Genomic DNA, 23337 nt, shown 5'->3' on the forward strand with positions numbered 1-23337 from the left:
ATGAGAAATCATACAAGACTAACGACGTTCATCCTGCTGGGACTGACAGATGACCCACAACTGCAAGTTCTGATATTTGTCTTTCTGCTTGTCACTTACATGTTGAGTGTTACTGGAAATCTGACAATCATCATCCTCACATTAGTGAGTTCTCAACTTAAATCTGCCATGTACTTTTTCCTCCAAAATTTCTCTTTCTTAGAGATCGCATTCACTACAGTCTGTATTCCCAGATTCCTTTACAGCATGTCTACTGGAGACAATACCATTACTTATAATGCCTGTGCCACTCAACTATTTTTTATTTTTCTTCTCGGATCAACAGAATTTTTTCTCCTGGCCATCATGTCCTATGACCGCTATGTAGCCATCTGCAAACCTTTACATTATGTGACCATCATGAGCGGCAGAGTCTGCAGAAGGTTTGTTCTCTTCTGTTGGGTTGATGGTTTGTTAATCATAACCCCTTCACTTTGCCTAGGCTTAAATCTGGAATTCTGTGACTCAAATGTCATTGATCATTTTCTCTGTGATGCATCTCCTATCCTCAAGATCTCTTGCTCAGACACATGGTTCTTAGAACAGATGGTTATAGCCTGTGCCGTGATGACCTTCATCATGACCCTCATGTGCGTGCTTCTTTCCTACATATTCGTCATCAAGACAATTCTAAAATTCCCCTCTGCTCAGCAAAGGAAAAAGGCTTTTTCCACATGTTCTTCCCACATGATCGTTGTATCCATCACCTATGGAAGCTGCATCTTCGTTTACATTAAACCTTCTGCAAAGGAAGAAGTGGACGTTAATAAGGGTGTAATTGTGCTCACGACTTCCATTGCCCCCATGCTAAACCCATTTATATATACCCTGAGGAACAAGCAAGTGAAACAAGCTTTGAATGATGCAATCAAAAGAATTGCATTTCTCTCAAAGAAATAGAGAAATTGTGGAATCAAGTCATCAGGAAAGTTTGGTGTAGTGCTCATAGGACCAGGGCAGATCAGCAAACTGCTTTGATGTTTGGTGATATGAGTATAGAAATTGATAGCAAGCTTTTAGAAACATTAAGAACAATTTGAAAAAGGCTAGTATTTGTTGAATTTATTAATAAAAAATTGAACTTGTATTTTTATGTTTCATTTTTAGAAAGTCATTTTCATGGTATTTCACAATGAATTTGGAGGGGGTCTGCTCCTTCATCACAAATAAATTGAGAAACACTTGGTTAGTGAGCCTTATTTTTCTAAATTATTGTGTATCTTTACAGTCATCATTAAACTCACATTGACTGTCTAAAAACATTATTGGTCTTGCAGCTAAAATAAGATCCTAACTAACTCATTTTAACCCCTCCTTGTAAAACATTTGTGCTAGGGTGACATCTCTCATTAAGAGATTTTCCAGGAAAACAAGCAAGAGCTCACCTCCAAACCAGTGTTACCGATTCAGCAAGCAAATCAGCTGTGTATATGTGTGAGGTACACACACACACAATTTTCATCCACGTATCGACCACTACCATTCTCAAGAAATAATAAGATAAATTTCAGAATACTTAAAAAAAATCTGAAAAAATGTAACCATTTCAAAATAAGTATACTTTATTACCAAAGGGAAAGATTAACTTGGGAAGGAACTGAAGACAACATCTCGAATGGGAATTTACAATAAAGATGGAAATAAAACAGCCTTTCCTAGGACAAAGCAGGGCAAACACTGAAACAGGGATTAAGATACCATCATAAAAGTAGCTATACTATGCACACAGAAGATAGCAAATCCCAATTAAATTAAACCCGAAAAATATATGGAAAACTCAGGTTATACAATAAGATATCAAAATGAAAACTAAAATCTAAATAAGTAAATAAATAAATAAAAATTTTCCTTTTACCAGAAACCAATAGTATAAAGTTTGAAAGAATAAATAGTATGAGTTCATACTCCTAGTTATCATATTCTTCACGACTGTTCATATATCTCTCCCTAGTCCTCTTGGTCCAAGCAAATGGAATGCATTTGTCTCTCTAATCTTTTATTTCTACATAGTTGTTCATGCTATACTTCTAGAAATGTTTTTTATGTCATTCTTTACCACCTGGTCCTTCAGATAAATCCTATACATCTTTCAGATCTCAGTATAAACGTCACTGAAAAATCTTGGAATGACCCCTTCCCAAATCTATGCCTAATTAGATATGTATACTATTGGTGCTCACACATACTTCCTCCTTCTGTCAGAGCAAGCATTACACATTACAATTTCCAATTTTGAATGGTACCTGCTAACATGTCTTCATCTATAGTAAAATAAACTTTATGACAAGAAAAAGAATAATCGTTATTTAAATAGGAAAGACTAAAATGACAACTTGCTTTAAACTATGAGCTAAATAGAAAAGAACAACATAGTGTAATTTACTACAAATAAAGATAGAAATTAATACATAACCAGGGTATCTTGGAAAGCTCTTACTGTATTAAAATGTTAAAGGCAATGGTAAACACATCTACCACTGAGATCCAAGGATGTATCATTTAATATGTTTTGCTGATTCCAAAAACAGAAACCAAACAGCCCTCTACCCCATCCACATACATATGCATTTCTAGGCCGTTTCTCTTACCCTTATCTCAAATATTGAGAAATTGAGTTTAGGAAGTTACTTTCTTTAATACACAGGGACAGATGGTTGAGTTTGTTACGCATCTCAGTTCATCATAAATGATTGTCATTAATGTATTCAAGACCACCACTAATTTGATTTCTTTCTCTCTTTTATTCCCATTTCACACTCCCAGTCTTTACTTCCTGTAGACAAACTTCTTATGAATTTAATGTTTTTCTTTTTGTCCGTTTGCAAGTGTTCTGAAATTTTTTTTTTCCTTTTTGAGCAAGCACAGAAACTATTTAGGATGAGTGTATGTGGGAAGAATGTTGGAGTTTAAAATCATGTGTTCTTTCTAGTAAATTATATCATCTCTCTAGAGATATACAATTTAATATCCTATGAATCCCTGGGTGTTGCAAACGGTTAAGCTCTGGACTACTAACTGAAAGGTTGGCTGTTTGAACACACCCAGAGGTGCTCAGAAGACAGGCCTGGCAATGCTTCTCTGAAAGGCACAGCCTTAAAAGCCCTAAGGAGCAATTCTACTCTGTACACATAAGGTTGCCGAGAGTCGGAATCAACCCCATGGCAACTAACAACAACAAAAATGAGCTCAAAGAAGCCTACATTTGCTTAAAACAAGCACATTTAAAGCACATCTAGGCAAGATGTTATTAACAAAATAAAATTTATTTTGCAAAATTCATCACACAGATATTTACTGTGAAATGTATCATTGACATTTTGAATCTGGGAGTTTACAATGAAGCAGGATAGTTGCCTTTTTGTTTCTTAGTCATTTACCACCCTTTGAAATGTGAAAGACTGGCTCTGGGCTTCCAGGTTTCAACCCCTTCTGAAGTGTAAATCCATAGGAAGATAAATCTGCAAAGCTTTCTGGAGTTCTCTAGCTACTCAATGGCAGTGAAACTTCCAATCTTGCCTTTTCACCCAGGTGCTAATCATAACCCCCCCCTCACACTTAACTTGGGTCTAAATCTGGAATTCTGTGACTCTAATAGGGCCTCTATGGAAAACCATAATCAACACCCTCCCCAACCACGAGCTTGTTTTGAGCAACGTTTTTCAGGAAGTCACAGCAGGTAGTGGCTGCATCCATTGAACTGGCCCAAGCTACACCCTGAAGCATGCACACGTTGAAGAGATCACGTCCTTCAACTGATCTTGCACCCTATTGTCACCAGAAAGAACAATATTCCCCAGCCCATGATTTCACCGGATTCCATTTTAGAAGCAAGGAGTCCCGCTACAAGAGCATCCAATGGAAGATGATTTAATATCCGGACTTCTGAACATGGGAATGGGAGGGCTAAGGGCAGAAAGTTCTAGGTACCAAACCCACCCTCCAATGCTATTGGAAACCAAAAGCTCCCCAGCCCCCTCGGACAGCGAGCACACGGCCTTAGGTTTGCTAGAGCCGCATCACTCCTTGTACGCACAGACAATAAACTTGCCACTTACTGTTTCCCTTGCAATTAGTGTCAGTCTTATTTCAATTTGCTAATAGGACAGGACAAGAACCTGAGTGACATTCGGTTACATTATGAGTCGGAATCCACTCAACAGCAAAGGGTTTTTTTTTTTTTTTGGTGACTCTAATGTCATTGATCATATTTTTTCTAAGATATCACTCTCCTCCTAAGGATCTTATGTTCAGACACTTGGTGTATAGAGAGAATGATTTTAGTGTGGGCTGTGTTGACTTTCCCCATGACCTGTGTTTGTGTAGTTCTGTCTTACATTTGTATTATCATGACAATTCTACAATTCGCTCTGCCCAACAAAGGAAAAACAAGTTTTCTACCCATTCTTCCCACATGATCATGATTCCCATCACCTATGGCAGCTGCATCTTCATGTGTATCAAACTTTCAGCAAAGCAAAGGTGGCTTTTAATAAAGGTGTGTCTCTACTCATGTCTTCTACCTCCCATATGCTGCACCCATTTGTTTATATCCAGTGAAAAGAGCTTTGAATGACTCAGTGAAATGATTTGCATTGTTCTTAAAAAGTAAGGTAAAAAGTACTTTATTAATCAAAATGAAGGGATGAGTATTTCTTCAATGCTTCTATTAAAATTTGAATCATATTTGTGTCTAAATAATTTCTCCTTTAGTTTTATTAACATATTTATAACTTCTTTAGGTTTAGCTATGGGGGATTTACAATTTGACTTTCTACTCCAAATCTATTTGACAATGACATTGATATAATTATAAAAAGGTTTAAGGCTAAAAGTTTTAAATAATGTGTAATGTAGTAATAAAAGGCAAGATCTGCAAGACTGTATCACTGTTCCAGAATTAGGAAAGTATGACAGGCTAAAATTTATGAAAATATAACCAATAAAACACCTCTAATATGGTCACTACAATTTAATAAATACTGTTTTTGTTGTTTAGCTTACCTTACAGTAAATAAAGGAAACCCCTAGGTGCCAGAGAAGAAAGAGAGACTGGAAACAGCAGTTTCAGCCTTTAAACTGACACTAAGTATGGCATAGGTTAGTTGTTGTTGTTGTTGTTAGGTGCCATCGAGTCAGTTCCAACTCCTAGCAACCCTATATATCACAGAACAAAACACTGCCTGGTCCTGCGCCATGCTCACAAACTTCGTTACGCTTGAGCTCATTGTTGCAGCCACTGCGACAATCCATCTCTTTGAGGGTCTTCCTCTCTTTCGCTGACCCTCTACTTTACCAAGCATGATGTCCTTCTCCAGGGACCGATCCTTCCTGACAACAGGTCCAAAGTAGGTAAGATGCAGTCTGGCCATTCTTGCTCCTAAGGAGCATTCTGGTTGTACTTATTCCAAGACAGATTTATTCATCCTTTTGGCAGCCCATGGTATAGTCAATATTCTTCGGTAACAACACAATTCAAAGGCATCAATTCTTCTTCAGTCTTCCTCATTCATTGTCCAGCTTTCACATGCATATGATGTGGTTGAAAATACCATTGTTTGGGTCAAGTGCACCTTAGTCTTCAAGGTTATGTCTTTACTTTTCAACACTTTTTTTTTTTTTTGCAGACAGGTGTCATTTATTAGTAAGATTCTTCACAATATCCAAATCTTAATTACGTGCTAACGTGCAACAGTAATTGGTGGAAATAAAATTGACAGGATTGAGCCCTAAAACAAAGAGTTGGAGGAAATAATGAATCAGATTACAGATATAATACAACCGTTTAGAAGAATCTAAGGTGACCACAAGGATGTACTTTTTCTAATTGGGCAAATAAGTGTCACTTGCTGAATAGCAACTTAGATGAGATATAGCCTTAGGAATATTACATTCACTCCTTGAATCTCAGCTTTATTCTCTGTGAAATATCAAGTTCATATAATATCTGTGCACCTATTCCACAGGGTGGCAAAGATTAAATTAAGATACTGGAAGAACTAAAAGATACAAGAATCCTACTAACACAATGCTTGGCATACAAATATGTTCAGCACTAGTTCCCTTTCTAGATGACTCTCAAGTATGTCAACTATGTACCAGGGCCTTATAATACAAAATGAATATCATGATTCCTGACTCTTTAACTAGGGTAGAGATAGCTGGATCTTCAAACCATTCCCCAAAAGTGATAAAGGCCATAACAAAAGTATCTCTAAAGTATTATAATTATTATCACAGATGTTCCAAGACTTTGCTAGACCGTGAAGTTACTTCCTGGCTCATCACTTGTTAGAGGTCTGTATTTGTTAGAATTTCCAGATTGGGCCCAAACACAGAAACATGTGTGTCTGTTTACATTTCTTTCTTTTTCTTTTTTTTTTTTAATTGATTTCTGTATCACACTGAAACACTGAGAGTGGCCAGTGTATTGATCAGTTTCTTCTTCTTTTTTTTTAATATAATTTTTAGTGTGCTTTAAGTGACAGTTTACAAATCAAGTGAAAGTTTACAAATCAAGTCAGTGTCTCACACAAAAACCCATATACAACTTGCTACACACTCCCAATTATTCTCCCCCTAATAAGAAAGACTGCTGTCTCCCTCCACTCTGTCTTTTTGTGTCCATTTCACCAGCTTCTAACCCCCTCCACCCCCTCTTCTCCCCTCCAGGCAGCAGATGCCAACATAGTCTCAAGTGTCCAACTGATCCAAGAAGCGCACTTCTCACCAGCATCCCTCTCCATCCCATTGTCCAGTCCAGTTCATGTCTGAAGAGTTGGCTTTGGGAATGGTTTCTGTCCTGGGCCAACAGAAGGTCTAGGGGACATGACCACAGGGGTCCTTCTAGTCTCAGTCAGACCATTAAGTCTGGTCTTATGAGAATTTGGGGTCTGCAACCCAATGCTCTCTTGCTCTCTCAGGGGTTCTCTGTTGTGTTCCCTGTCAGGGCAGTCATCGGTTGTAGCCGGGCACCATCTAGCTCTTCTGGTCTCAGGCTGATGTGGTCTCAGGCTGATGTAGTCTCTGGTTCATGTGGCCCTTTCTGTCTCTTGGGCTTGTAATCACCTTGTGTCCTTGGTGTTCTTCATTCTCCTTTAATCCAGGTGGGTTGAGACTCATTGATGCATCTTAGATGGCTGCTTGCTGGCGTTTATGACCCCAGACGCCACTCTTCAAAGCAGGATGCAGAATGTTTTCCTAATGGATTTTATTATGCCAATTGACTTAGATGTCCCCTGAAACCATAGTCCCCAGACCCCTACCCCTGCTACGCTGACCTTCGAAGCATTCAGTTTATTCAGGAAACTTCTTTGTTTTTGATTTAGTCCAATTGTGCTGACCTCCCCTGTATTGTGTGCTGTCTTTCTCTTCGCCTAAAGTAGCTCCTATCTACTATCTAATTAGTGAATGCCCCCTCCCACCCCTCCCTCCCTCCCCACTCTTGTAACCACAAAAGAATGCTTTCTTCTCGTTTAAACTATTTCTCAAGTTCTTATAATAGTGGTCTTATGCAATATTTGTCCTTTTGCAACTGACTAATTTCACTTAGCATAATGCCTTCCAGGTTCCTCCGTGTTATGAAAGGTTTCGCAGGTTCTTCACTGTTCTTTATCGATGCGTAGTATTCCATTGTGTGAATATACCATAATTTATTTATCCATTCATCCATTGATGGGCACTGTGGTTGCTTCCATGTTTTTGCTATCGTAAACAGTGCTGCAGTAAACATGGGTGTGCATATATCTGTTCGTGTAAAGGCTCCTATTTCTCTAGGACATATTCCGAGGAGTGGGATTGCTGGATCGTATGGTAGTTCTATTTCTAGCTTTTTAAGGAAGCATCAAATTGATTTCCAAAGCGCTTGTACCATTTTACATTCCCACCAGCAGTGTATAAGTGTTCCAATCTCTCCACAGCCTCTCCAATATTTATTATTTTGTGTTTTTTGGATTAATGGCAGTCTTGTTGGTGTGAGGTGAAATCTCGTAGTTTTGATCTGCATTTCTGTAATGGCTAATGATCGTGAACATTTCCTCATGTATCTGTTAGCTACCTGAATGTCTTCTTTAATGAAGTGTCTATTCATATCTTTTGCCCATTTTTTAATAGGGTTATTTGTCTTTTTGTACTTGAGTTTTTGCAGTATCATGTAGATTTTAGAGATCAGGCGATGTTCAGAAATCCCATAGCTAAAAACTTTTTCCTAGTCTGTAGGTAGTCTTTTTACTCTTTTGTTGAAGTCTTTGGATAAACATTCTTTATAATGTTTTGTATACTGTTTATGCCATGTATTAGGGCTCCTAACGTTGTCCCTATTTTTTCTCCCATGATGTTTATCATTTTAGATTGTATGTTTAGGTCTTTGACCCTTTTTGAGTTAGTTTTTGTGCATGGAGTGAGGTATGGGTCTTGTTTCATTTTTTTTGCAGATGGATATCCAGTTATGCCAGCACCATTTGTTAAAAAGGCTGTCTTTTCCCCAGTAACTGTTTTGGGGCCTTTGTCAAATATCAACTGCTCATATGTGAATGGATTCATGTCTGGATTCTCAATTCTGTTCCATTGGTCCATGTATCTGTTGTTGTACCAGTACCAGGCTGTCTTGACTACTGTGGCATTATAATAGGTTCTAAAATCAGGTAAAGTAAGGCCTCCCACTTCGTCCTTCATTTTCAGTAATGCCTTATTTATCCAGGGCCTCTTGGTGATTTGTTTCTCCATCTCATTAAAGAATGTCATTGGGATTTGGATTGGAATTGCATTAAATGTATAGATAGCTTTTGATAGAATAGACATTTTTATAATGTTAAGTCTTCCTATCCATGAGCAAATTATGTTTTTCTACTTATGTTAGTCTCTTTTGATTTCTTGTAGAAGTGTACTGTAGTTTTCTTTGTATCAGTCTTTTACATCTCTGGTGAGATTTAACCCTAAGTATTTTATCTTCTTGGGGGCTACTGTAAATGGCATTGATTTGGTGATTTCCTCTTCGATGTTCTTTTTGTTGATGTAGAGGAATCCAACTATTTTTTGTATGTTTATCTTGTATCCAGACAGGCTGATGAACTCTTCTATTAGTTTCAGCAGTTTTCTTGAGGATTCCTCAGTGTTTTCTGCGTATAAGATCATGTCATCTGCAAATAGAGATGCTTTTACTTCTGCCTTGCCAATCTGGATGCCCTTTCTTTCTTTATCTGGCCTAATTGCTCTGGCTAGGATCTCCAACACAATGTAGAATAAGAGCGGTGATAAAGAGAATCCTTGTCTGGTTCCTGATCTCAGTGGGAATGCTTTCAGGATCTCTCCATTTAGGATGACGCTGGCTATTGGCTTTGTATAAATAGCCTTTATTATGCTGAGGAATTTTCTTTCTATTCCTATTTTGCTGAGAGTTTTTATCATGAATGAGTGTTGAACTTTTTCAAATGCCTTTTCTGCATCAATTGATAAAATCATGTGATTCTTTTGTTTTATTTATGTGGTGGATTACGTTAATTGTTTTTCTAATGTTGAACCATCCCTGCATACCTGGTATGAATCCCACTTGGTAATGGTGAATTATATTTTTGATATGTTGTTGAATTCTATTGGCTAGAATTTTGTTGAGAATTTTTGCATCTATGTTCATGAGGGATATAGGTCTATAATTTTCTTGTGATGTCTTTACCTGGTTTTGGTATCGGGGATATGGTGGCTTCATACAATGAGTTTGGTCGTATTCCGTCCTTTTCTATGCTCTGAAATACCTTTAGTAGTAGTGGTGTTAACTTGTCTCTAAACGTTTGGTGGAGCTCTGTAGTGAAGACGTCTGGACCAGGACTTTTTTTTTGTTGGGAGTTTTTTGATTACCTTTTCAATCTCTTCTTTTGTTATGGGTCTATTTGTTGTTCTACCTCTGTTTGTGTCAGTTTAGGTAGGTAGTGTGTTTCTAGGGATTCATCCATTTCTTCTAGGTTTTCAAATTTGTGTACAGTTTTTCTTAGTTATCTGATATGATTCTTTTAATTTCACTTGGGTCTATTGTAATATTGCCCATCTCATTTCTTATTCAGGTTATTTGCTTCCTCCCCTCTTTTTCTTTGGTCAGTTTGGTCAGTGGTTTATCAATTTTGTTAATTTTTTCAAGAAACCATCTTTTGATCTTTAATTCTTTCAATTGTTTTTCTGTTTTCTATTTCATTTAGTTCAGCTCTAATTTTTATTATTTGTTTTCTTCTGATGCCTGCGCATTTCTTTTGTTGCTCTCTTTCTATTTGTTCAAGTTGTAGGGATAATTCTTTGATTTTGGCCCTTTCTTCTTTTTGGATGTGTGCATTTATTGATATAAATTGGCCTCTGAGCACCACTTTTGCTGTGTCCCAAAGGTTCTGTTATGAAGTGTTTTCATTTTCATTGGATTCTATGAATTTCTTTATTCCATCCTTAATGTCTTCTATAATCCAGTCTTTTTTGAACAGGGTATTGTTTAGTTTCCAAGTATTTGATTTCTTTTCCCTGCTTTTTCTGTTATTGATTTCCACTTTTATGGCCTTATGGTCAGAGAAGATGCTTTGTAATATTTCAATGTTTTGGATTCTGCTAAGGCTTGCTTTATGACCTAATATGTGGTCTATTCTAGAGAATGTTCCACGTGCACTAGAAAAGAAAGTATACTTGGTTGCTGTTGGGTGGAGTGTTCTGTATATGTGTACAAGGTCAAGTTGGTTGATTGTGGCATTTAGATCTTCTGTGTCTTTATTGAGCTTCTTTCAGGATGTCTTGTCCTTCACCAAAAGTGGTGTGTTGAAGTCTCCTACTATTATTGTGGAGCTGTCTATCTATCTCACTTTTCAATGCTGATAGAGTTTATGTATCTTGCAGACCTGTCATTGGGTGCATAAATATTTAATATGGTTATATCTTCTTGGTGTATTGTCTGTTTAATCATTATATAGTGTCCTTCCTTATCCTTTCTGATGGATTTAACTTTAAAGTTTATTTTCTCAGAAATTAATATTGCCACTCCTTTTCTTTTTTGATTGTTGGTTTGCTTGATGTATTTTTTTCCATCCTTTGAGTTTTAGTTTGTTTGTGTCTCTAAGCCTAAGTTGTGTCTCTTGTAGACAGCATATATACGGATCTTGTTTTTTAATCCATTCTGCCACTCTCTGTCTCTTTATTGGTGCTTTTAGTCCATTTACATTCAGGGTAATTATGGATAGGTATGAATTTAGTGCTATTGTTTTGATGTCTTTTTTTGTGTGTTGTTGACAGTTTCTTTTTCCCACTTAATTTTATGTGCTGAGTAGATTTTCTTTTTATGTTGTCCTTTCTTCATATCCGTTGTTGTTGATTTTGTTTCTGCTGAGTCTGTATTTTTCCCTTGTTTTTTTATTTTAATGAATAGGATAGTTTCTCTCCTTTGTGGTTACCCTATTATTTACCACTATTTTTCTAAATTTGAAACTAACTTTTATTTCTTTGTATCACCATTTCTTCTCTTCATATGGAAGGTGTATGATTATATTTCTTAGTCCCTCTTTATTATTTTAATGTTGTCTTCTTTTATACAATAACATTGCTGTTACCCTGTTTTGAGATTTTTTTTTTTTTTTTGGATTTCCCTGTCTGGGTTGACTTCCTGTGGCTCTGCCCAGTGTTCTAGTCTTGGGTTGATACCTGATATTATTGATTTTCTAACCAGAGAATTCACTTTAGTATTTCTTGTTGTTTTGGTTTGGTTTTTACGAATTCCCTCAACTTGTGTTTATCGGAAAATGTCTTAATTTCACCTTCATATTTAAGAGACAGTTTTGCTGGATGTATGATTCCTGGCAGGGAATTTTTTTCCTTCAATTTTTTGAATATGTCATCCCATTGCCTTCTTGCTTGCATGGTTTCTGCTGAGTAGTCCAAACTTATTCTTATTGGCTGTCTTTTGTAGGTGACTTTTCATTTATCCCTCGCTGCTCTTATAATTCTGTATTTATCTTTGGTTTTGACAAGTTTGATTATAATATGTCTTGGTGACTTTCTTTTAACATCTACTTAATGTGGAGTTCGATGAGCAACTTGGATAGATATCTTCTCATCTTTCACAATATCAGGGAAGTTTTCTGCCACAAGTCTTCAACAATTTTCTCTGTATTTTCTGTTCTCCCTCCTTTTTCTGGTACTCCAGTCACTAGTAGGTTATTTCTTTTGATAGAATCCCACATGATTCTTAAGATTTCTTCATTTTTTTTAATTTTTTTATCTGATTTTTCTTTAAATACATTTGTGCCAAGTGATTTATCTTTGAGTTCAGAAATTCTGGCTTCTACTTGCTCAATTCTGCTCCTCTGACTTTGTATTGAGTTGTCTAATTCTGTAGTTTTATTGTTAATCTCCTGAATTTCTGATTGTTGTCTGTCTATGGATTTTTCCAGCTTATTAAACTTTTCATTATGTTCCTGAATAATCTTTCTAATTTCTTCAGTTGCTTTATCTGTGTGTTCCTTGGCTTGTTCTGCATATTGCCTCATTTCCTTCCTGATGTCTTGAAGGGTTCTGTATACTAGACTTTTGTATTCTAGCTCTGATAATTCCAGGAATGCACTTTCACCTAGAAGATCCCTGGATTCTTTGTTTTGAGAGCCTGTTGAGGTGATCATGGTCTGTTTCTTTATGTGACTTGATATCAACTGTTGTCTCCAAGCCATCTATACGTTATTGTATTAGTTTATGCTTGCTTACTGTGTCTTGGCTTCTTGGTTTGTTTTGTTTTGGTATACCCCTAAGGGTTGCTTGAGTGAGGTAGCTTGATTATTTTTGCCTTTGGAGCTCTGATGTCCTGTCCCCAGATGGCTAGAACTATTTTCAGGTATATCAGTCTAGAAGTCCATTCAGTTTTCTTGTATGAATTCAGCTCAGGTTTCCAGGTAGCTGATCATCAAATGTGTGGTACAGGCTCTGTCTTACTGTCTTAGAGGGGCAGGCATGATTGGCGTATATACCGGTATCTTATTGCAGCAGGGGGTCATGCTCTGAACAAGGCAGGGGGCTGAGAACCAACCCCTAAGTGTCTCTGAGGAAAACACATCCCTGTTCCCTAAAGCATGCTGGTGGGTGGGTTCTGCAGATGGACCATGGGCACCCAAAGTTTTTGGTTGTAAGGACTGGGAGGTACCAGTTATCTCTGGACCCCTGTCGTGGTTGGCTGGGTGACCTGAGTGGAGCTACCAGTCCTTAGCTCCCTGATGTGGGTAGGTGAGGACCTCGTTTAATAAGCAAAGCAATGTCAAATATTGAACACCCACCTCTCCACTGCACAGCTGAAATAGTTGGAGTTTGCCAATAAGGGCCTATTCTCCCAAAATAGGCCCATACAGGTCCGTGCAGAAGGGAAAGTTGCCCAAAGTCCATGGTCGGTTAATGCCTGGACAGGAGCTGCTTCAGTCCTGAGCTCCCCCGGTTAATGGAGCTAGCAAATTATCTTTTTCCCCCAATTGCAAATTTTTCCCTTCCCCAAGGCCGGGAGGATGGCTCTAGGTGCTCAACAGTGCCTATCCCAGGCCCAGGGATTCAGCCGCTGAAGCCAGCTTGAGGGTGGGGGAGGCGCTGTAAAATATATGCAAGTTCTTAGCTTTTGCCAAGAGCGCCGTTCTTAGGTTCCGGAGGTGTGAGTAGGCTATCCAGGTGGCTCCTTCTCCCTGAGGAAACTATGGCCCGATGCTAGTACCAGCCCAGTGCTGCCGCTGCCACCACTCCAGGAATGGTGCCTGAGGCTCCCCTTGATTCAGGTCTGGTAACGCCTCTCCACTTCTGAACGGTCTCTTCCTCCCCCTGCCCCTCAGTTCATTGTCTAAGCTTGTCTTTGATGCTCAGGGATCCCAGCTTGTCACAAATATACTCGTTTCACTTGTTTTTTCAGGTCTTTGATGTAAAGAGGGCTCACTAGAAGCGTCTGTCTATTCTGCCATCTTGACTCCGCCTCTCACTTTTCAACACTTTAGAAGAGGTCTTTTGCAGCAAATTTACCCAAGGAAATGCATCTTTTAATCTTCTGACTGCTGCTTCCATGGGTTGGAGATTAAAAAGATGTTTCAAAATGTATCCAGTCAGACTGAGTTTTAATATCTACATGGACATGCAATATGAGACTGCAATAGTCACATGATGAAAAAATTAGAATTTACACAGCGTGAAACTAAGATTACCAAATTAATGCATCATGGATGAAAGGAAAATTTAAAATTGCTCACCCACACAATGAGATGATAAGTAAATTTATCTATCAGTTTAAAAAGAAAAGGGAATAAATAGGTGTCCTAAAATAACTTAAAACACTGACTGTAGGTAGGCTCACACAAGTAGAGTTTTAGAGGCTACAAATGAGATATAAGAATTTAAAAGTAAAAGTAAAAATTAAAAATAACTCATTGGAAATTAATTACACAAAGCCAGTTAAAATTTTGGTTAAAAATCTGAAACTAAAATAACAACCTAATAAGTAAACAATAAAATGGCAAGAACATGCATATAGAGAGCACAGAAATAGCCATGTATAGTTGAGAGAAACTTGCCTTATTAAATATAATCGTTATTAAAAATTTTAAAGTAGATTAAATACAAAGAAATCAACTCATTAAAAAAAAAAAAGCAATTAGAAATACCACCAAATGAATTAAAGTGAAAAATAGAATATTAGGATAAGAAGTAAAAGCTATAACAATAAAAAGATGAAATACCACAGAAGTTGATTCTATGTAAAATCCAGAAAATAAAATCTCGAATACTCAAATAAGGAAAAAAGAGAGAAATCAATATACATGCTAAAAATGAATTCTAAATAGATATGAATATACACTGTGTTCGATTCAAAGCAACAAGACAGAAAAACATGAAGTAATTCAAAATTTCTTGAGAAAATATGGATTAAGAAATTATAATTTATATGTAAAAATACTCATATAGTTTATTGGAAAATTGAATAAACCTCTGTGTATACAGTAGAATCAGGACCGAAATGCTTCAAAAAAAATTTTAGTAACTTAAAAATAAATCAAAATAATTGCACTCTAAATCGTTCAAACCAGAGAAAAAGAAAACATCACGATTGTATTTAGGTATATAAACAGAAATTTTCTAAATAAAATACATGCAAGTTGATTCTAGCCACATAATAAAAGAAAAATAGATTATGGCCAGAGTTTAATCTAGAAATAAAGGAAAAATCTATGTCTCGGAAAAAAATTATCCATAAGATCTACCATATCATCAATTTTTAAAGGAGATATTATAGGAATAAATAAATAAAACCCAGTGCCGTCGAGTCGATCCCGACTCATAGCGACCCTATGGTACAGAGTAGAACTGCCCCGTAGAGCTTCCAAGGAGCGCCTGGCAGATTCGAACTGCCGATCCTTTGGTTAGCAGCCGTAGCACTTAACCACTACATGCCAGGTTAATATCTAAATGATAAAAGGAGCTCATGTTGCAAGAGGCTATACAAATAATTCAAAAGGAAAATAAGAAAAGAAATGGATAATTTGCGTAATAGCAAATCCAATTGAGCAAAAATGCATTAAAATTTGCTCAAACTCACTATAATAGTCAAATCCAAAATTAAGTGGTATGGAGATAAATGCTTATATTGAGAATAGCTCTTAAGCATCTTACTTATTGAAATCCTTGGAAAATGGCTGCTTTCACACTGTGTCTGTTGAAATGCAAATTGCCAAACTGATTTTGTAAAGCAACCATAAAACATTTCAGCTGAAAAAGCAAATTTCCAGTTCTGCCAAGAGGGAGTAGCCCCATATCTTCCAGGTCTCCTCCTATACAACTAAAAAACATGGATATAACAGAAGAAACAAGCATAGGAAGTCTGAAAAATTGAAAGAAGGTGGGTTGCCTGTGATCCTCAGGGCTTGAGAAATTACATGTCAGTGATTTCCCTGGGTTTCCTAACTCCTCCCATGTGTCCCAGACAGGACATTGCAGAAATTTCCAATCCAAAGCCACCAACAGGCACAAAGAAAATAAGCTCCAAGAAAAACTTGTTGTCCCTAGCAAAATGGCTGAGAAAATGGTAGCTTAACAACAGAAACCCTTTTTGTCAATACGCACCCTACTGCAGGAAAGCTCATCCAGAACCCCCAAACCACCACACCCCATGTGGTTTCAGTGGTTCAGTGGGACCAGGTGGTGGTGATCTTCCACCCTACTCTACCCAAATCCCATGGAAGCAGGTTTTGAGCTCCAGTCCTCCCACCTGAGTGATGTTGGCAAGGCCAAGCAGGGAGCTCATCTCCCATATCCTACCTTGCAGAGCCGTGCAGTGCTCCAATTCCCCCAATCAGGGTAGTTTCAGTGGCGTCCAGCAGGGAGCTGAGCCTTGATCTACCCAGCAGCACTGAGACTTAACAAGGTAATGCAATGTGGGGTTAGTCACAGCTAGGCTTCACCTCTCCCTTCCCCAAAACACCATGTCATGAGACCCAGCAAGGAGTTGAACCTTAAGCTCCATCAGCAACAAAAAATCTGAAGAAGGCATTGCAGGTTAGGGCTGGTGAGCATCCCACTTTCTGCCACTATTGGTGTCAGAAAGGTCTGCTGAGTAACTGAACCTACACATCCACCTAGTATTAGTGACACAGAAGGGGATAGTGGGAAGTGGTCTTGTTGCCTGCTATCCTGCAATTACAGAGTGGTATGAGATATTCCTGATGGTAGCCAGGACCAGCAGGGAGCGGATCATAAACCTGGAAGCACATCAGTAAAACTGAGGCTACCAGGGTTTTCACAAGTATATTATCATTAAGAAAATGACTCTTAACTGCAATGATTAGGTTTTCTAGGCAATGTCCAAGGCCACGTGATTTCACACACTCTTCTCAGTTCAGTATCATGTTAGTTTGTGAGGAGATCGAGTGGAAGTATAAATCAGTGATGAGAAACTGTATGTCATTAAACTACATTCATACTCCAGGGACAAATGAAGGTTCGAGTTTTATATTTCTATTTGTTATCTACACATCAAGTGCAACTGGCTATCTGACAGTTACTACCCTCACTTTAATGTATTCCCATCTTAAAACTGCCGTGAACTTTTTCCTCAAAACTTCTCCTTTTTAGGATACCAAGGAGTACCAAGGAACTTGTGGGGCTACCAACAAAGAAGGGCTCTCCCCTAGAGCTAATGGCCTGATTTGGACTTCTAGCCTCCAAAACTGTGAGAAAATAAATGCCTGTTCTTTAAAATCCTCCACTTATAGTATTTGTGTTGTGACAGCTCTAACAGACATAACACAATTGGGTAGTTTCAAAGAACATGAATTTATTTTCTTACAGTTCTGGAGGCTAAAATTTCAATCAGAGTATTGGCTGTATTGATTCCTTCCTTGTAGGTAGCCCAGGAGTTCCTTGGTTCCTTGACTTACAGACAACCCCACATGGTGTCTTCTCCTCTCCCTGGCTCCCCCACACTGTGTGTACATATTTTTGTGTCTCATCTTCTCTTTTTAAAATTGAAAATGATTAGATTTAGAATTCACCCTACTTGGGTGTGATCTAATTGACATAAGAAAGAAAACTCTATTTCTAAATAGGATAATAATCACAGGTACAGATGTTAGGATTCCAGCACGTATTTTGGCACAAAATTCAATCTATAACATTTCACCATTTGGCTCCCCAAAACTCATGTTCTTCCCACATGCAAAAAAACATATTCACCCTATCACATCATCCCAAAAGTTTTAGCCCATGCCACCATCAACTCTAAGTCCAAAATCTTATCTCCTGGATAATCTAAGTCAAGAAGGATGAGAATATGGGTCCATTCCATCCTGGAACAAAATTCCTTTCCATGTATGGACCTTTGAAAACTAGAATACAAATTACCTGCTCCCAAAGTACAACGGTGGAATAGGCACAAGGTAGACATTCCCATCTCAGTTAGGAAAAACTAGAAGGAAAGAAAGAGTCATAGATATCAAAGCAAGTCCAAAACTCAACGGAGCACATTTTACTGAATTTCAAGGCTTGAAAATAACCCTCTGTTTTCCAGGAGCATCTGGGCAATGGCTCCACCCTCCAGAATCTGGGCCTTGCCCATGCTGTCTGGATTCTGGGTGGTGGTCCCTCGGCCCTGGGCATTAGCCCTGTCCTCATGGAACTGCAACTCCACGTCCTTGGCTTTGGGTGGCCCCGTTCTCCTGGCCTACCTGAGTGGTGATCCCACCCCTTCAGTTCCAGGCAGCTCCCTTCTCATTCTTCTGGCCCAATGACACAGCAGCCTTAACCTCTCAATTTTCAATGACAGCCCCATTCTCTTGACCCACTTGACCACCAGCCTCATGCTCCAGAACTTCCAAAAAATTTTAAGTAATAGTTTTATTTTATTCTATCATAGTCTTAGAATAGGAGGTGTTATATTTATGATTTTTTAATTATTACATTATATTATTTTTCATCCTGTTAATTGTTTTTAAATCTTAAATTCTTATTACCCCCAAATGGAAATCACTGCTTTGTGCATTGGGTTTGGAGGAGGCTACCAGGATAATTCTTTCTTTATTTTCAGTAAACTTGCAGATGTAATTCTTACTATACTTCTAAATGCAATCTTACGTGATTTCCTTCATTATAGAGTTACATTTTTATGAAATCTGTTTTCATCATCTTTGAATATATATATATACATATAAACGTTGTAAAAAAAAATTTTTTTTATATAATGTTTATAACATTGTAGCCTAACTAATATAGCAAAGAGACTCAAGATTATTTAATGTTAGATTCTTTCTTCGCATGCATGGGTGCCACATATAACCTGTGACTTCAGAGATTACCCTGGGGATTAGCATTCAAAAGGCAAAAGAAAAAAACATCGTGGAAGCTCCGTCAAATTCCCTCATCAAGCTAGAAAACTCCTGACTTATTTGCTTCCAATCAGTTTTATATGCCAGAAATTCCACACACTGTTCTCTCCTAGACATAGTTCTCAGGTCTGCTCTGTTTTTTTTTTCACTTCTTTCATTTTTGTACTTGTTGTTGTGTGTCATCAGTCGCTTCCAACTTGTAGCAACACTATAAGACAGAGTAGAACTACCTTATAGGGTTTCCTTTCCTGTAATCTTTACAGAAGGAGATAGCCATGTCTTTCTCTCATGGAGCCACTGTGTGGGTACAAACTGCCAACTTTTTAGTTAGCACCTTTAGTCATGGTGCCACCCAAATCAAAACCAAACCCACTGCCACTGAGTTGATTTCAACTCATAGTGACCCTATAGGACAGAGCAGCACTGCCCCCATAGGATTTCCAAGGCTGTAAATCTTCATGGAAGCAGACTGCCAGGTCTTTCTCCTCTGAAACAGCCTGTGGGTTCAAACTGCTGATCTTTTGGTTAGTAGCCCAGTACTTTAGCCACCAAGCCACTAGGGCTCTTTTTTGTAACTTAATGGTGACTAATTTATGCCTATCTGGAACAAAAGCCTTGCTTAGAAAGAAAATACCCTTAATATAACCTTTGCTATAGAGCTGAATCTTTTTTATTTGAGAACTCATAATTGGCCTTTTTTTCCTAAGTCTTTTTAGTCTTATTTATTATTTTTATTCTTACTGTTTAGGGTTTGGAAACAGTTGGATTTTATAAATTTGCTATATCCTAAATTTTGGTATCCTTTTTATTCCCTTTAATTTCTGCTCTCAAACCAGCAAATTTTAGCTCAAACTCAGTCTTATTCTACAAAACCTTGATAAATGTAGCAAATAGTAGACGACACATACTATTGGCTTTGTTCAAATACTTCCCTGAGCAATAATCTCAGTAGACACTTAGCCGACTTTGCAAATAAGGCACTGTTTTCCTAAAAGTATTCCCATTGCATTACATAAGTTTTCAAGTTTTTCATCTTCAGTATCAGTTTCCTCACTGCTTTCCAAATGCAGCATATCTTAGGTTTTTTAATAATAGCTAACTAAAATAGTTCCCTAGATGGGCAATAGGTCAAAAAGAGCGGAAATTTATTTCTTACCCGCATAAACAGTTCATGGAGATTTCAATTTAGTGGTGGTATGGAAGATCTCTATATAGTCCTTCAGAGACCAAAACTTTCCCAAGCCTTTTTCATTATCAACATGAAGTGTACGAGGTCATATAAACATGGGCATCTGGTCAGCAGGTGGGAAAAAGGCATGATGGATCACTTATGGGGTTATTTATAGGCTAGCACTAGAAATGGTGCACCTCACTTCCACTCTCGCTGGGTTAGCCATGCCTCCTTTACACAGTCGCATGTAACTGCAATGAAATTGAAAAAATGTGACCCACTCTGTTTCCCAGAGAGTGGACAATATATTTGGCAAACAACACTTTCTTCCAAATAATGGCAGTGAATATCCTTTAAAACTTTGGTTTTAATGGAGGGTAGAGAACGAATTCATTAGGATTTACAGAAAGTAAGTTTAAAGAGAAAGTGAGAATGCTAATATGACTGGACAATGAATTATATAGAGACAAATGGTCTTAGAGGCATCAGGTTTGTGACCATTCATTGTCTCATTTAATTGGATTCATCAACCTTCCTTTTACCTTCACGTCTTTGAGAAGAGTGCATTTTTTTTTCATTGAGTCTTTGAAAGCTTGCTTCACTGGCTTATTTCTCAGTGTGTAAATAAAGGGATTCAACATTGGTGAAATAGAAGTAATAAGGAGTGAAATGCCTTTATTAATTGCCACCTCGTCCTTGGCCGTAGGTTTGACATAAATGAAGATGCAGCTACCATAAGTAATGGAAACAACAATCATGTGGGAAGAATAAGTGGAGAATGCCTTTTTCTTTCGCTGGGCAGAGGGAAACCTTAGGATTGTCCTGATGATATAGATGTAGGAAAGAACTACACACGTGAGGGTGATGATGAATGTCAACACAGCACACGCGATAACCAGATGTTCTATCAGCCATGTGTCTGAGCAAGAGATCTTCAGGATAGGAGATGCATCACAGCAAAAATGATCAATGACGTTAGAATCACAGAACTCCAGGCCCAAACCCAAACTAATTGGTGGAAGAATGATCACCAGTGCTGCTGCCCAACAAAAGAGGATGAAGTTCTTGCATACTCTGTTGCTCATGATGGTTGTGTAATGCAGTGGTTTGCAGATGGCCACATAGCGATCATAGGACATGGTGGCCAGGAGAAAGAATTCTGTTACTGCAAAGAGGTCTATAAATAAGAGTTGACTGGCACAAGCACCATAGGTGATGGACCTGTCCCCAGAAGACATGCTATACAAGAATCTGGGAATACAAGCAGTTGTGAATGAAATTTCTAAGAAGGAGAAATTTTGAAGGAAAAGATACATTGGTGTTTTAAGGTGGGAATCCACCAGAGTGAGGATGATGATGGTTAGGTTTCCAGTTACACTTAACATGTAGGAAAGAAATAGAAAGATAAAAGTCAGAATTTGTAGCCAAGGATCATCTGTCAGTCCCAGCAAGATGAAGGTTGTTAGTGCTGTTTGATTTCTCATCCTTGATTATTGTTTCTTACAGGATCTGTTTGGAACAATAGTAAAGATTTAGTATGAGGAACTTCAGAGTCATAGCCAGCTTCTAACTTCAAGTGAAGTGAACATGAGAGCGAATCCTGTGCAACTGGTTAGTGAAGAAGCAAGGCCAAAACATCGCAATGTTCGATTGCCTTCTCTTCGTATCACACAATCTGACCACACATATTTCAATCACATGTTTTACATTGCTGCTTCTAATGAATCTACAATCTCACTGTAATAGCTGTCAATTTAACATATATTATAAACATTGTTGAATCATGTCCCATTTAATAAGTTGCTTTTGGATTAACTATTCTGCCTTCCCCTAACCTAGTGCCAGGCGTGCTTCTAGTAGAAAACCCACTGCTGATGAGTCAATTTTGACTCATAGGGCCCTATAGGGCAGAGCAGAACTGCCCCATAGGGTTTCCAAGGGAACAGCTAGTAGATTTGAACTGCTGATCTTTTGATTAGCAGCCAAGATCTTAGCCAATGTGCCACCAGGACTCCGCTTCCAGTTGTTGTTGTTAGGTGCCATCAGATTGGTTCCAATTCACAGCAAATCTGTGTACAACAGAGTGAAATAGTGTCTGATCCTGTGCTATCTTCACAATCATTATGCTGCAGCCCATTGTTGGAGCCACTATGTCAATCCATGTTATTGAGGGCCTTCCTCTTTTTCGCTGATCTTTTACTTTACTAAGCATGATGATGTCCTTCTCCAGGGACTGATTCCTCCAGACAACATGTCCAAAGTGTAAGATGTCTCGCCATCCTTGCTTCTAAGGAGCATTCTGGCTGTACTTCTTCAAAGACAAATTTGTTCGTTGTTTTAGCAGTCCATGGTATATTCAATATTCTTCACCAACACCCTAATTCAAAGGCATCGATTCTTCGGTCTTGCTTATTCTTTGTCTTTCACAGGCATATGAGGTAATTGAAAACAGCATGGCTTGGATCAGGCACGTTTTAGTCCTCAAGGTAACATCTTTGCTTTTTAACACTTTAAAGAGGTCATTTGCAGCTGCTAGTAGAGAGGCCCCAACATACACTAACAATGGTCTTTATTAAGAAAATTCTAGCACACTGTTTGCTTGCATGTTAGTCATTAAACTGGTAATGAATACATATCATGTGGTGCCAGTCCACCTTCTTTGGGGCTTCAGATATTTTTTTAACTAGACAGGTTTTCTTTAAGATTTATTTTAATGCCTAAAAGTCTAAACTTTTCTAGGTTTTCCCCATAAAAAATTATTTTAAATACATTTGATAGTGATATAGCTCTACTCCTTTTATGTATTGTACAGTGATGATGAACATTCATTACTCTTTACTATATTGAACATTCTTATTTTTGGTATTTTATTATTTCCTCTTGAATATCCTGTAGTTGTGCAAATTTCATGATTTTAAAAGTGGTACTCACTATTCTCCCTCTTCCCCTATCAACCTGAGTCTCTTTTAGTGACAGTATTTATTTCTTCTTTTTTCCTCCCATTTTCAATTTATCACCAGGTCTTGTCATTTCTGTATGCTTACTATCCTGTTAATTTACTCCTTTTCTTCCCTCCCTCATACCATTGTCTTAATTCTCACTATCTTATAGCTGAAATATTTCAAAATCATATTAACATATCTTAACATATATCTTTGGTGCTCCTCATGTAATCTTTTAGAATCAATGTATTTAGAATTGTTTCTCTCAAGCCCAGGTATGATTATTCCTCCCCTATCTGTTTCTAATCCAGTAACAATTGATACAATTTATCATATTTCT

At 37.8% G+C, this 23337-nt stretch overlaps 2 protein-coding genes across 2 annotated transcripts; one reads left to right on the forward strand and one right to left on the reverse strand.

Annotated features, from left to right (window-relative positions):
- On the forward strand, positions 1–939 carry LOC100671547 (olfactory receptor 6C2-like). The gene has a single exon (XM_064285266.1). It carries the CDS (start codon positions 1–3, stop codon positions 937–939), a length of 939 nt encoding a protein of 312 aa, XP_064141336.1.
- A 19625-nt stretch (positions 940–20564) lies between these two features.
- Positions 20565–22030, reverse strand: LOC100664143 (olfactory receptor 6C2-like). The gene has a single exon (XM_003405527.3). It carries the CDS (start codon positions 21537–21539, stop codon positions 20565–20567), a length of 975 nt encoding a protein of 324 aa, XP_003405575.2. The 5' UTR covers positions 21540–22030.
- Positions 22031–23337: the final 1307 nt, after the last annotated feature.

The sequence above is a fragment of the Loxodonta africana genome, chromosome 4, assembly GCF_030014295.1.
Source record: "Loxodonta africana isolate mLoxAfr1 chromosome 4, mLoxAfr1.hap2, whole genome shotgun sequence".
In the NCBI taxonomy this organism is placed as follows: Eukaryota; Metazoa; Chordata; class Mammalia; order Proboscidea; family Elephantidae; genus Loxodonta; species Loxodonta africana.

Bases quoted from the DNA above. Each gene is read 5' to 3' on its own strand.
- LOC100671547 (XM_064285266.1), top strand. From the start codon at position 1: ATGAGAAATCATACAAGACTAACGACGTTCATCCTGCTGGGACTGACA.
- LOC100664143 (XM_003405527.3), bottom strand. From the start codon at position 21,539: ATGAGAAATCAAACAGCACTAACAACCTTCATCTTGCTGGGACTGACA.